This window comes from Lolium rigidum, chromosome 2 (genome assembly GCF_022539505.1).
Source record: "Lolium rigidum isolate FL_2022 chromosome 2, APGP_CSIRO_Lrig_0.1, whole genome shotgun sequence".
Lineage (NCBI taxonomy): Eukaryota > Viridiplantae > Streptophyta > Magnoliopsida > Poales > Poaceae > Lolium > Lolium rigidum.
In genome coordinates, this window is record NC_061509.1 from 112104701 (window position 1) to 112117778 (window position 13078).

The following is a 13078-nucleotide window of genomic DNA, read 5'->3' on the forward strand; positions in this document are numbered from 1 at the left end:
CTGATACAGCCCAAGCTGTCTCATCACTCTTTGCGGCTGGTGGTGTTCAACAAGCCACATGCATATGAGTGGGCAGCGCATACGCCAGAACCGCGCCTCCTCCGTGCACTTGGGGTTTAGGTCGGTCATCGCCGCGCCAATACGGTAGTAGCTACCATATGGCTCCCATTCCACCTGCGACATACAATTATTTAGTAGATGCCGGTAGAATCAATCAAAACTAGGATTGCAACTCCGCGGTGATCGGTTACCTGCTCGGCGGTAAGAGTGTCCAACTCCGCGATGTACTCGCCTGTACATGATCATTGGATCGCTCGTCATCTCCGAGACATTGTCCCAAAGGTATGCCCAAGTGGGCTCCCGATCAGGAAAGTGAGGGAAATGAGGCCATGGCGTCTCGTTGAGTACCCCGGGACGCCCAACCGATAGGCGGTCCCAGCTCCATACGGAAAGTAGGAGCATGCATCCACCAATACCGCCGCTACCCGTCTTGCTCCCGAGTCCTGCGACAAGCTTCGTCCAAGCTACGTACATAAGATATTTGGTTACTACTTTGTGTAGCGCACTACTATAGGAAAATAGTACATAGAACAAATCATCACCTGCCGGTAGAGGTAGGCAAGTGCCGCTGTTCCCCAACTCCACCGGCGTCCAACACCGTAAGCGCCTTCAGCCAACACCAATGGGCCAGCTTACCCCCACCGTCGGAAAGAGAGTCCCGGAAATCATGTACCATAAGTACACGCGGGCGTACGTCCTCCGAGTGTCCTCGTCGGCCTCTATGGGGCATTCTGCAAAGTTAGTTCCGATCCAAGTGAAAGACGCGCCGGCGGGAACTCTCTCCTTTGGATTTTCCGGCGGCGGAGGAGCCACCGCCAATAAGGTCCTCCATCTGTCCGCGCCACCCATCGAAGCTGTGTTCATACACGGTGGCTAGCCCCTGAATAGGTAGTGCAAGGATCATGGAAACATCCTGCGAGTAGGGGCCATCTCGCCGGCCCTCAAGTGGAAGGTGTGAGTCTCCGGCCTCCACCGGTCGACAAGGGCGGTGAGTGCCGAGGGGTTCATGTGTGGCCCCCCACGGCTTACAAGGGATATGAACGGCATAAGACCGGTAGGCCGGATGAACTCCGTGTACCTCTCATCATAAGGTATATCCGGTGTGCCATGGTAACGAATCTTCAAAGGGTGAAGATCCGTTCCCCTCTCCGTCATATGAACAGCCCGGTGCTCCCTGTCGTACTCTTCATCCAGAAGCCACACCATCCTACATGTATGAGCAACACATACAACATATTATGAGCCATTCATACCAAATATGAGCAACACATACATGAGAATATATCCAAATAAGCCATCACACATACATTCCTAACAAATATGAGTTATTCCATCAAGAATACATGAGAATATATCTAACTTTCGAATCACATATACATCACACATACATGAGAGTTCATATCCAAATACATCACACATATGAATTTCGTAAGACATACCATTCCTAGGCACATAATAGACATATGTAAGACAATAGAATGCATTTGCTAAGCTCCAATTTTGCCTTCCACCACATACATACATAAGGATTTCAACACATACATGTAAAATTTCATTCAACACATCTAGGGTTCCTACATATCTAGGGTTCCTACATATCTAGGGTTCCTACACATACACATTCAACACATACATAGCCATTTCAAATCTAGTTTCCATGTCTAGGGTTCATGTGCAAATCTAGCAAGATCTATGAAATTAGTGGATGAATGTGAGGGATTCGAAGGGGATTACCTTGAGGAATGGATGGGGAAGAGATTGGCCGGTCGGATCTGATGAATTTGTGGCCGATTTGTTGGGGGAGAGAGAGAGGGAGGAGGAGGAACCGCCGGCCGCCTTGGGGGAGAGAGGGAGGGAGGAGAAGAAACAGAGAAGAAGATGGTCGGGCTGGGGGCGGGCGCGGGCGCCACACTTAAGTGCATGTGTGGCGCCCGTGGCATCGGCGCCACACATGCTAGTGTGGCGCCCGTGGCATCGGCGCCACACATCGAGCCTCGCAAAACGGCTAAGTCCCAGAGGATTTGTCTTACAGTATGTTTTGGGGGATTACAAGTGCATGTGTGGCGCCGTTGGGAGGGCGCCACACATGCTGCCACGTCGGATGGGCGCACCGGCTCGGCGTCGATGGCGCCACGTCGGGCTGGGTCGGTGGCGCCGGCAGGAGGGGAGCCACATGGGCATGTGTGGCGCCCGTGGGAGGGGCGCCACACAAAAGGGTTAGATTGGTGAAATAGTTTCGCCGGAGGGTTAGTCTGTGCTTTTCTTCCACTTTTGGGTTATTTTTGTGTAAATCGCCGCTGAGCACTTCCGAGACGCCATGGGCAGGGCCATGTCGTTCTCACGTTGGACCGCAGCTGCCATGGGATTGATGTCCTCGAGATGCTCCTCAAGGGAACGGGCGGGAATCATCTCTGCCTTGGGGATGAGCTGCGGGCGCGGACGCCAAGTCTAAGCCAGTTCTGACCGGTTGGTGGGGTTTTTTGTTTATTATTTATTACGTAGGTAAGGTGCGATGGAATAGATCACTATTCAAAGATATTGGGCCTAGGATTTCCAGGAAACGTCCGGTCTCGAGAAAAATAAAATTTTGGCCCGTTTGTGACACCAGCCAGTCACCTATTGCAATTTAATAGTAAAGATTATCTTGACACCAAAGATTGACCCGATTTTGCTGATTACAATTAAAGCAGTCCAAGTTTTGGGCATCATGTTGAATTGACCCAAAAGCAGCCTCCACCATCTCCATCTCATAAGAAAGAGCAACATCACAACCGGGACTGGCCTCAAAGGGTTGATGAGGAAGATTGATTGTTGAATTCCAATTCAACAGTCGAAGAAGCCGATGCAAAGAGGACTCAGTCTACAAGCAGCAGCCCTGCAGGCGCCGCAACCTTTTCCCTTCCACTGCCCAGACTGGCGCCGCCACACCTCTGCGTCACCGCCCGTCCAGCTGCCCAGACCGGCGCCGCCACACCTCTGCGCCGCCGCCCTCCCAGCTGTCTAGACCGGTGCCGCCGCACCTCTGCTCCGCAGCCCGCTCCCCATCCGCGCCGTTCAAAGGAAGGCCAACGGCAACTCCACTCCACCAGCAAGGACTGGCGCCAGTGTGAAAAAAAAAACGGATCAAGGGAAGAACCGAGCTCAAGGACAGAGCCACGCCACATAGGAGCACCATCACCTGCGTGGATTACTCCGGGTGAAAACGAAGATCCTCTTTCGTTTCTGGAGGCGTCATTCTAGAAGGCCTGGCCGCAGGTCGATGTTGTTTCCTTCCTGCAGGTGTGTGTTGCAATTTGCAACAGGCGAGGGGTGCAGCCATGTATGGGGTTCAAGATGTGAGTGGTGATTCAAGGCCTCCGCACCATCGGCGTGCGAGGCCAACAATCAACGGCGCTTCAAGTTTTGTCGTCTCCAGAGCGGCAGTGGCGTGTGTTCCTGTGGCTGGAATGTGTCTAGTGCACTTGAGTGGATGTTACCATGCGTTGGTTGTCATATCTGTCTAGCGGTTGTTGCGTGGCACAGAACTTTGCATCTCGAGAAAATAAATTTAACTTACCACATAACTGCGCAACATGATCCATACATCGAAGCAGAGAGCTCCCTATCTTGCATAACTGCACAACATGATCCATCAGTGGAGAGAAGCAACAAAAATACTACCTTAAAAAGGTCTGATAATAACCAATCAGGATGCAAAACCTGAATGCAGCAAAATGCTCTGCCAGATGTAAGAGGAATATACCGAAGAAAACAGACAAGACACTAGGCAAAATGATGGATGGTCAGAGATATTTAATCCTCGTCACCAGCAGGTCTCGCACAAGACTACCTACATTCCTCGACTCTTATATCTACCTTAGGCTAAATTAAACATGCTACCGTAACAAAACCTGCTATGTCTCATACTATTGCACATGCCCTGTCAACAATGCTAAATGTCTAGCTGTGATTATTTCCGGGATTTTCTTCTGCCGTCAGTTGCCAATTTTTCTTGAATGTTATCTAACTCGAGCATGAAGCAACTAGATTTTGCGCCATCAACGCATATTCCCTTGCCGATGCCTGCCATTTTACGCAACAACATAGCATATCTCCTTTTATTTTCTGTTTTCTTCAAGCATCTTTCCTCGTAGTCTTTCAGCTGCTCCTCTCTGAACTTACGGGTCCATCTGGGCACTATGTACTGCGCTGGTATTTCATTGACTCCGAGTTGTGTGAAAACTCTGAATATGTGGCAACACAAAATCCCATCCCTAATAAACTTTGCACATTGGCATCTGAATGCATGTGTGCCAGCTTCAACTAGCACTTCGAAAGAATTTCTATCAAACTCCGGGTTCTCATAGTTGGAGACCTTTTCGAGTCTGTACATTGATCCCCCTTGTATCTCGTGCACGTTGAGTGCTGTAGAATAGTACAGTTCTTTCTGTACTTTCAGAAATATTTGCCTTGTGTATACGTGTGCTGCATGCTTTTCTATTGGCTGCATGGAGAAGTATGCTGGTTCAGTTGCTGATTGCAACGTGTCCTCTTCCTCTGTTTTTACTATGTTCTCCTGCATCCTCTCATATTGTTCAATAAACTTCTCAATTCTGTCCTTAGGAAGCACATTGTCTCTGAATAGTAAGTTTGTCCCTTCACCGTGTACAGCTGATTCGACGAATGGATAGAAATCTGCTCGGAAATAAACAGGAACCCAGCTTTTCCTTGTTTCCCACAAGAGTCGTAGGTACTCATTTTCACTTGCGTCGTATCTATCAATGAGCACAGACCATCCTTCTTCAAATTCCTTTTGTGTCAATGGGTTGTCTACTAGGCTGTGCAGCTCTGCACTAATGTCGCCCCTTGCTGCCATGAAGGCTCCTAGCATTTCATCTGCTTTCCGCATCACATTCAACTTGCAAAACCTGTGCCTTACTTGTGGCATGACCTCTGCGATTGCTTCTGTCATACCTTCATTTTGGTCTGTTATGATTGCTCTTGGCATTTTCCCTCCCATCACATGCAAGAATGTTTGGATCATCCATTTGAAGGTTTCAGCTTTCTGATCTTGTAGCAATGCACATCCAAACAAAAGAGTTCGCCCATGATTATTCATTCCAATAATAGGGGTGAAAGGCATATTATGCCTATTAGTGCTATAGGTAGTATCAAACGATACAAAATCTCCAAAAATCTCATAATCGACCCTCGACCTCCCATCAGTCCAGAAAAGACTCCTTACTATGGTATCTTCATCTGTCTGCATCGTATAGGAAAAACCTAGGTTCCGCAGCTCGAGTTCTTTGAAACGCTTCAGTGCCGTCTCAACATCTGAGTTTTCTTTTCTCCATTGTTCTACACACTGTAGATTGTGCACATCTTTCTCTTTGATGATGGTGTGTTTCCGAAGTTGCTTCTCATTCTCCTGAAAATCTTCATAGCTTTCCTTGGATTTACCCTGCTTTGTTGGAGAACTCCTAGAAATGACTTTTCTTCACTTGACAAGTATTTGTGGTCCAGAAAGAATCTTGTGAGTGATCGGCGTGGACATAATGGATGGTTGTGTTCATGCTTAACTCCTGTGATCTCCCATTGCTCCTGGTGGAGCTTCACTATCACCTTTGCTTGGCATTGTGACCCCAATACATTAAGCTTCCTCTTCCTCTGCAAGTCCTGGGTTGGCTTTAGTTTGCCACTTCGGTTGCATTGTAGATGAAACTTCTTTCTCCTGTAGTTTGATCCCCTCCTTACTGCAAAACCAGTTAACAGGGCATGTGTGCTATAGAATCGTTCTGCGTCTTCAAGGGTCGGAAATTTCATTCCAACTTCTGGTGGTCTTGAATTTTCCAATGCCTCAAAACTAGGGTAAAGCATTTCCCCAGTTCAGTATCTAACTCGCTCCCTGAACTGCTGCCTGAATCGCTTCCACTGCTTGTATCGTTGCTAGGCATTTCATGCACTTCTGTAACATCATGTAACTGATCTTGTGCTTCAGCGTGCTGCATTGTAGGTTCCCCAAAGTTGGATTGTTCATCCAATATAATATCTTCCAAAAGTCCTTCTGCAGCTGTGTCAATGCCATTTGATGCTTGTTCCTGTATGCAAGTGAGAAGTCTATGTTAAGCAATCATATTGAATTCCACTACTTGTACAGAGCAATACGTATATGAGTGGTACTTCTTATGTTTTGTTTGGTTTCTGTACCTGATCATTTTCACCAGTCTGCTGCGGACCTCCTTCTGCTATTGCTTGTTTGCCAACAGGTTCCTGTGTAAGTTAATACTTATTTCCTAGTAAAACCAGGCATGAGAACATTCAAATAAGACATAGCGGTGATGTTGTTTAAGAGAAAGGAGTCAAAAGCACAGCCCTCTCCGAATTCTACTACAAGACACCCATCATGTCACCAACTACACGTTCCCGGAAGAAGCTTAACCACAAAAGGAAATATAGTAGTGATGTTAAGTACTGTCACTTGCAAATGCTGTTATTTTCCCATCAAAGTTGCTCTCATATGATATTTAGGTGGCACAGCAATTCGCCATTTGTTTATGATAATTGTGTACTTTCCTTGTATATTATTAGATGACGAATGCACATTGTAAGCAGATAGGTTCAAGTGATACCTTTTCTACGTGCAGCTCTGCCCCTGACTGGTTCACTTCGGCGACCCGACCTAGATCAGCCACGGCACCCTGTAACAATTTCATCAAGTCCATTTCCATCTATGGTACATGCACATACAGTCCAAAATTTCGGTAAAATAGAGAATCCCCAGACAAAGTTATCAGTAACCATTACTTGACAAGTATTGCTTGCAACAAGAACAGGCCCCAGCACTTGTTCCCCGAGATTATCTGCTGCCTGCATCTGTGCACCAACAGCTACCTGTTTCTGATTTAGGCGCCTGAAAAATAACGAAAAGAGATTAAAGGACACAGGTAAATGTATCAATTATAACTTTTTTCAGCGAGTTTCAATTCTAACTTTTTGTGTGGATTATTACCTTGTAATATCAGGGGTGTTCATCCAACAACCGCCGCCGCACCGCGCTGTGCGGAGAGAGGAAGAGGGGGCTAAGATCCGGATCCGCGAGGGCAGAAGAGAGGAGAGGGATTGAAGAGCGGCTGCGAGAGCAAGGAAACGGGGAGAGAAAAGGACGGCGGAGTGGAGAGGAGGAGGAGGAGGAGGAGGAGGAGGTGCGGCCGCCGCCTGCTGGATAAAGAACCGAGATGGCGAAGGAGGGAGAAAAGTTCCGGCAGGTGCGGCCCGTGTAGTTCTGTCGCTACGCGGTGAACGTCCATTCTTTAGCCCTTGCAGAGTCTGTTTGGATCACAAAATTAAAACGGCAGAATGGAATTCAGCTACGTACGGTACTAAGGGCATCTCCAACCTCCAACCGAACGACCCATCCCGCGCCCGCGCGTCCGGATGGGTCGAACGGACAAAACCGCGGCTCAGCGCGTGGACCCATCCCTAAAACGGATGGCCGCGGCATCCGGGACGACCCAAACACGGTCCAAATTTTGGACGGGTTTGCGTGGCCGCGGACGCGAAAGGCTGGTCGCTCGCGTCCGCCCCTTGTCCGCCCCTGGCCCGCCTGTCTGCGTCCCAAAACACAAGCCCCTCGCACACATCTCCCCACCTCTCCGCCGCCACCCACGGACCGGCGATTTGGGAGCGCGTCGACGCCGGCCATCGTCGTCGAGACGCCGGCAAGCGGGGCGGAAGCATAGATCGAGGTCCCGCGCTGCTTTCGTCGCGTCGTAGCAGAGTCGGAGGACGCCGCCGCCGGCGCTGTTGTCCTCTCACCGTCGCGACACCTCCCGCCGTTCGCAGCTGCGCCGTTTCCGCCGGAGGTGAGCTCTCCTGCAACGTGTTTCCAGACCGCACGTAGGCCGAGACGGCCATGCCCGCGGGTCCCTACAAAAGCATTTGGATCGCCTCCGCTCGCGAGGTGTTCGTTCAAATGCTCGAACTAAAATGTGTCCCTTTTCGGATCATGGTGGACAGCGACGACGAATACTACTTCAAGAACTTCATCGACACGTCGTCGAAAGGAGTCCGACGACGATTTTTTCACGGATGCTGCGATGCTCATCCACGAGCACATTGTCTCGCGGATCCCCGTGTACGGGGGTCCTTGCCGGGCGCGCGGCCGCCTTGGACCGCAAAAGAGAACGCGGCCACGACCAGCTGTACAACGACTACTTCCAACCCACTCCATTGTTCGTGCCGTCCTTGTTTCGCCGTCGTTTTCGGATGACCAGGCCGCTGTTCCGCCGGATAATGGATGGCGTCAAGATCTACGACGACTACTTCTGCGAAAGTGGATGCAATTGGCAAGGTAGGCCTCTCTTCGTACCAGAAATGCACGGCAGCGATTAGGATGCTCGCATATGGCGTTGCCGGTGATTTCGTAGATGAGTACACGCGCATGAGTGAGTCAACCGGCTTGGAATCGATGTACGGGTTCCGCGGAGCGTGATCGGTTCGTTCGGAGAACAAGTACCTCCGGCAACCTAATGCGAGAGGACACATCTCGTCCGTTGTCGATCAACGCTTCTAGGGGTTTTCCTGGGATGCTTGGCAAGCATAGACTGCATGCACCGGGAGTGGAAGAACTGCCCCTTTGGTTGGCGGGGGCATACAGCGGCCATTCCGAGGGGTGCACGATCATTCTTGAAGCTGTTGCTTCCCATGACACATGGATTTGGCACTCATTCTTCGGAATGGCTGGCTCGCACAATGACATCAATGTCTTGCGGCGCTCTCCGGTGTTTGATAGGCTAGCGTACGGTAAGTCCCCCGATGTGGATTTTGAGTTCAATGGCCACCACTACACCAAGGGGTACTACCTTGCCGATGGTATCTATCCACCTTGGGCTACACTCGTGAAGACAATCCGAAACCCCAACTCGGAGCGAGGAGGCAAGGTTTGCCAAAGAGCAGGAGGCAGCCCGGAAAGATGTCGAGCGGGCGTTTGGCATCCTCCAAGCTCGTTGGGCTATCGTCAGACACCCTGCCAGAGCCTGTGATGTGCAAACTCTGTGGGAGGTGATGACCGCTTGTGTAATCATGCATAACATGATTGTTGAGGTAGAGAGGGATGATTCACTGTTTGATAATGACTGGGAAGGCCAAGGAGAGTTGGTTACTCCTCAAGGTGCTCCGGCATCATTCCAGGACATTCTTCATGCGCACCATGAAATTCGAGATCTAGCTGTACACAACCAGCTTCGAGGCTGATTTGGTCGAGCACATGTGGCAGCATGTAGGCAACAATGCTCGCAAACAACAATGATGAAGGAAATCCTTAAGCCTAGAGCATTTGTATCGTTTTTCATTTTATTTGAATAATACTTTATCCTTGATTACATGGACTATGTAATATGTAATACATTTTGAGCATTTGAACTATTTTATATATTTTATATAATATTTTTTCGCGTTTTTCTAGTGAATTTACAAGAAAAACATACCATGAGGCGCCGCGACCCAAATCTGGCGCGTTGGGCGCAGCGCGCGACCCAAACGGACACGCGGACGCGGGGCTCCGTCCGCGCGTCCGCTCGGGCACTCAAGCGGCCCAAAACGGACGGCGCAGCGCGTCCGTTTGGGTCGCCCGGTTGGAGATGCCCTAAGATCATACTGGCTTTGTCGTTGTCCACGACAGCGCTGCGGCCGGGAGCGAGATGGTTCTTCTGAAGCGAAGATGTTGGTTCGGAGGCGGTGAATATGCCGTTCTTCTCTGACTTCGTCGATGGGAGGCGGCGTATCTTGGTCCAAGACAACACGGGGACGCCCCCGATCGACGTGCCACAATGACATGTGCCTCGCTGCTTGCAGCAGGCCTATTCATCGACTCACAAAGCCTCGTTGGCAATGACTTGCAACGGTGGAGGCTCGGTGTCTCTTCTTGCGATTGTCTCGACGGCGTTGGAATTGGACGGCGGCCGCTGGCTACAGTGGTTGCAGGAAACCCTAGGGATCGTTTTGTATTTCTCGATCTTTAAGGATTTTATCTGCAAATTCAGGATAATTATTTTATCCCGGTTAATCTTTTAGTTTCCACATGTGTTGCTTCATCTAACTTGGTTTTCGATTAATGAAATATGTGGTTGCTTTCAAAAGAAAAAAATCATCTCCAAGCGTCCCTAAAGAGATTTGGGGCGTGCCGGACAAAAAAAAACGTTTCCAGCCGCTTCCTCTAAAGCCTCTTTTTGTTCGGCGCGGCCCGATACGGTGTCCGACGCTCGGAGCCCGTCCCAGCCCCACAGGGGACACTTCGGGCACGCCGAACACAACGAAAAGCGAGGCGGGCTCTCAACTGTCGGCGACTATTTCCATGACCGTTGGTTCACGCCTTCCCTCCCGCGCCTCCCACCCTTCCGCCGCCGCTGGATTTGCCGACCGTTTCGACGGTTGATCTCTTCTGAGAGTCGACACTGTCATCGCGGCTGGCACTCTCGCCGGCCGTTTCGCCGCCGCCGCTTCGCCAACGCGTCCCAGAACGTGGCGTCAAACCCGCTCCACCTCCACGCACACAAGGTGTTCGACGACTTGCCAGGTAGGCGCGATTGGCCGTTGTTCGTTGCCTCGTCTGCCGTGGTGCAATTTTAACCATTGATTTTGCTTCAGACATGGATGGCGATGATGAGATGCTTATCCGACTGCTGGAGGACGAGCAAGCCTTCGACGATGACATCCGGGAGCATTTGCTTGACGTCGAGGCGGAGAAGAGGAAGAGGCCGCGTCGCGGAGGATCAAGGCCGGGGAGAAACAAGTCGAAGCCCTGGCAGAGGATGGAGGGGCATACCATGTTGCACAACGACTACTTCGCAGATGACGCAACACATGCCGACATTTTTCGGCGCCGGTATACGATGAGCAAGGGTTTGTTCATGAATATCCTCCACGACGTTTGAGAGTTCGACCCTCTACTTCAAGCTCAAGCACGGCGCTGTAGGCGTTGCCGGGTTCTCATCGATTCAGAAGCGCACCGCTGCCATGAGGATGCTTGCATACGGAGCACCTGCTGATACACAAGACGACTACCTTCGCATGAGTGAGTCTACTATCATTGAGTGCATGTACAAGTTTTGCCGAGCTGTGGTGGGAAATTTTGGCAAATACTACTTGAGAGGGCCAACTGAGGAAAAGACTGCAAGGATCATGGCACAAAATGCTGCCAGAGGATTCCCTAAAATTCTTGGAAGCATCGATTGCATGCACTGGTCATGGAAGAAATGCCCGTTTGCCTGGCAAGGTATATACAAAGGGTGTCATGGATATTGCAGTGTGGTGCTTGAAGCTGTGGCAGATTATGACCTGTGGATTTGGCACTCTTTCTTTGGCATGGTGGGATCACACAATGAGATCAACGTGTTGCAGCAGTCTCCGGTGTTCAGCAGACTAGTGGAAAGGCATGCTCCACCAAGCAACTATGAGATCAATGGCCACCAATATACCAAAGGCTATAATCTAGCCGATGGTATATATCCAAAATGGGTCACTTTTGTCAAAACAATATCGGTTCCATCAGGTCAGAAGAATTCCCACTTTGCTGCGCGATAGGAAGCTTGCAGGCATTTGGTGTGCTTTAAGCTCAATTTGTAATTGTCCGGTACCCTGCTCTAAGCTGGTCTCACGACCAAATGTGGGAGGTGATGCAGGTTTGTGTGATCATGCACAACATGATCATCGAGGATGACCGCAAGAATCATGCCAGGACACATGTTGGTCCCTATGAGTGTCAGATCCCTCTTGCGGAGGTTGATCAAGAGTTGCCTGTAGAGATCCGTGATAGCAATGTTCACGATCAACTTCAAGCTGATCTCGTTGAGCATATGTGGAGGATCAAAGGATTATCAGCAAATGCCATGGCACCTTGATCTAGCCCCATTTGTTACATTTGTTTAGTTGTTTTATTGTTTGTTGTATTTTAATTTTAAAACAATCTCCACAAACATATCTATTTATATGCTATATTTAATAAATGGTTGTGTTTTCAAAAACCCTTTAAAAAAGTTTGGGGCGGTGTTTGGGGGACGTGGCTGGGGAGCGACGTCCCCCAAACACGACACGAACAAAACACGTCCCCCAAACGCTCGATCTGGCGCCGTTTGGAGAACGTTTTTGGGAACGCGGCTGGAGATGCTCTAATTCCAATTCCATGAGAATTGGAGATCAATGTTCAACACGCACAAAAAAATAAATTCAGTTTGCTTACATACTTCCAATGCAAAAAAACATACACACACTTGTATCCTAGATGTCTTGACTTACTCTTAATATTGAATTGATGTAGAGGTCGAATGTAATTGTATCTTTTTGATACCAATATATTGCCCTCTATGATAAAATGTGTAGTGCATATATATTCCTTTTACGAGATATACAAGAAAATAGTATAGGTACTATCTACTTTTACATAGTATTAAAATTATTTGTTTGTATATAGTAAGTACACACATAATTTGTCTTTCATAATGTAATCTGTTAATATTATTTATTATAAATATCTATAATTTGTATGTTCTCGTACGGAGAGCTGACTTCGTGCGATGGGAACCCCACAACGTAAGCGCGCGTGGAGGGGCAATGATGGTCCACATACAATAGGTAGGTGGTCGTAGGGAGGGCTTAATGACAATACCACACGTGAAGGGTGTGTGCGGTGGTGTTACTAGACAACCAGGGTTGATTCCTAGCTTGCATACCCATCTAATAGAGCAGATATGCTGATATGTCAGCATTAGGGTACCCTCCGATCCTAATTAATTTAATCCGATAAACTAGTACTTCACATTAGGTACCCTCGTATCCACTTTCACCTTGAAGACTAATGCAATATATTGTCACGTGACACAAATATATGAAAGAGGGACTTATGTCCTACAACATATATGGATTAATATAGATAACAAACTATGGCCTCCTAAACCAAATATGGACGGTGGCTGCGGCCCAACTAAATTCCGATTCATTTTCGCAAAACCTAAACATTCAAAAGTTTCATTTAACTTAGTTTGTA

The 13078-nt window shown here is 49.0% G+C and overlaps 1 protein-coding gene across 1 annotated transcript; it reads right to left on the minus strand.

Annotated features, from left to right (window-relative positions):
* Positions 1-5689: 5689 nt before the first annotated feature.
* On the minus strand, positions 5690-7332 carry LOC124690032. The gene is made up of 6 exons (XM_047223475.1): positions 7049-7332; positions 6844-6949; positions 6669-6737; positions 6247-6309; positions 5896-6137; positions 5690-5792 (listed from the first exon to the last, which is right to left on the minus strand). The coding sequence occupies exons 1-6, from the start codon at positions 7069-7071 to the stop codon at positions 5690-5692; spliced, it is 606 nt and encodes a 201-aa protein (XP_047079431.1). The 5' UTR covers positions 7072-7332.
* Positions 7333-13078: the final 5746 nt, after the last annotated feature.

Excerpts from the sequence above, each read along its gene's own strand:
- LOC124690032 (XM_047223475.1), bottom strand. The coding sequence starts at position 7,071 with ATGAACACCCCTGATATTACAAG. Across the intron at positions 6,310-6,668 it reads CAGAGCTGCACGTAGAAAAG|GAACCTGTTGGCAAACAAGC; the intron begins GTATCACTTGAA and ends TAACTTACACAG. Across the intron at positions 6,138-6,246 it reads AGACTGGTGAAAATGATCAG|GAACAAGCATCAAATGGCAT; the intron begins GTACAGAAACCA and ends ACTTGCATACAG.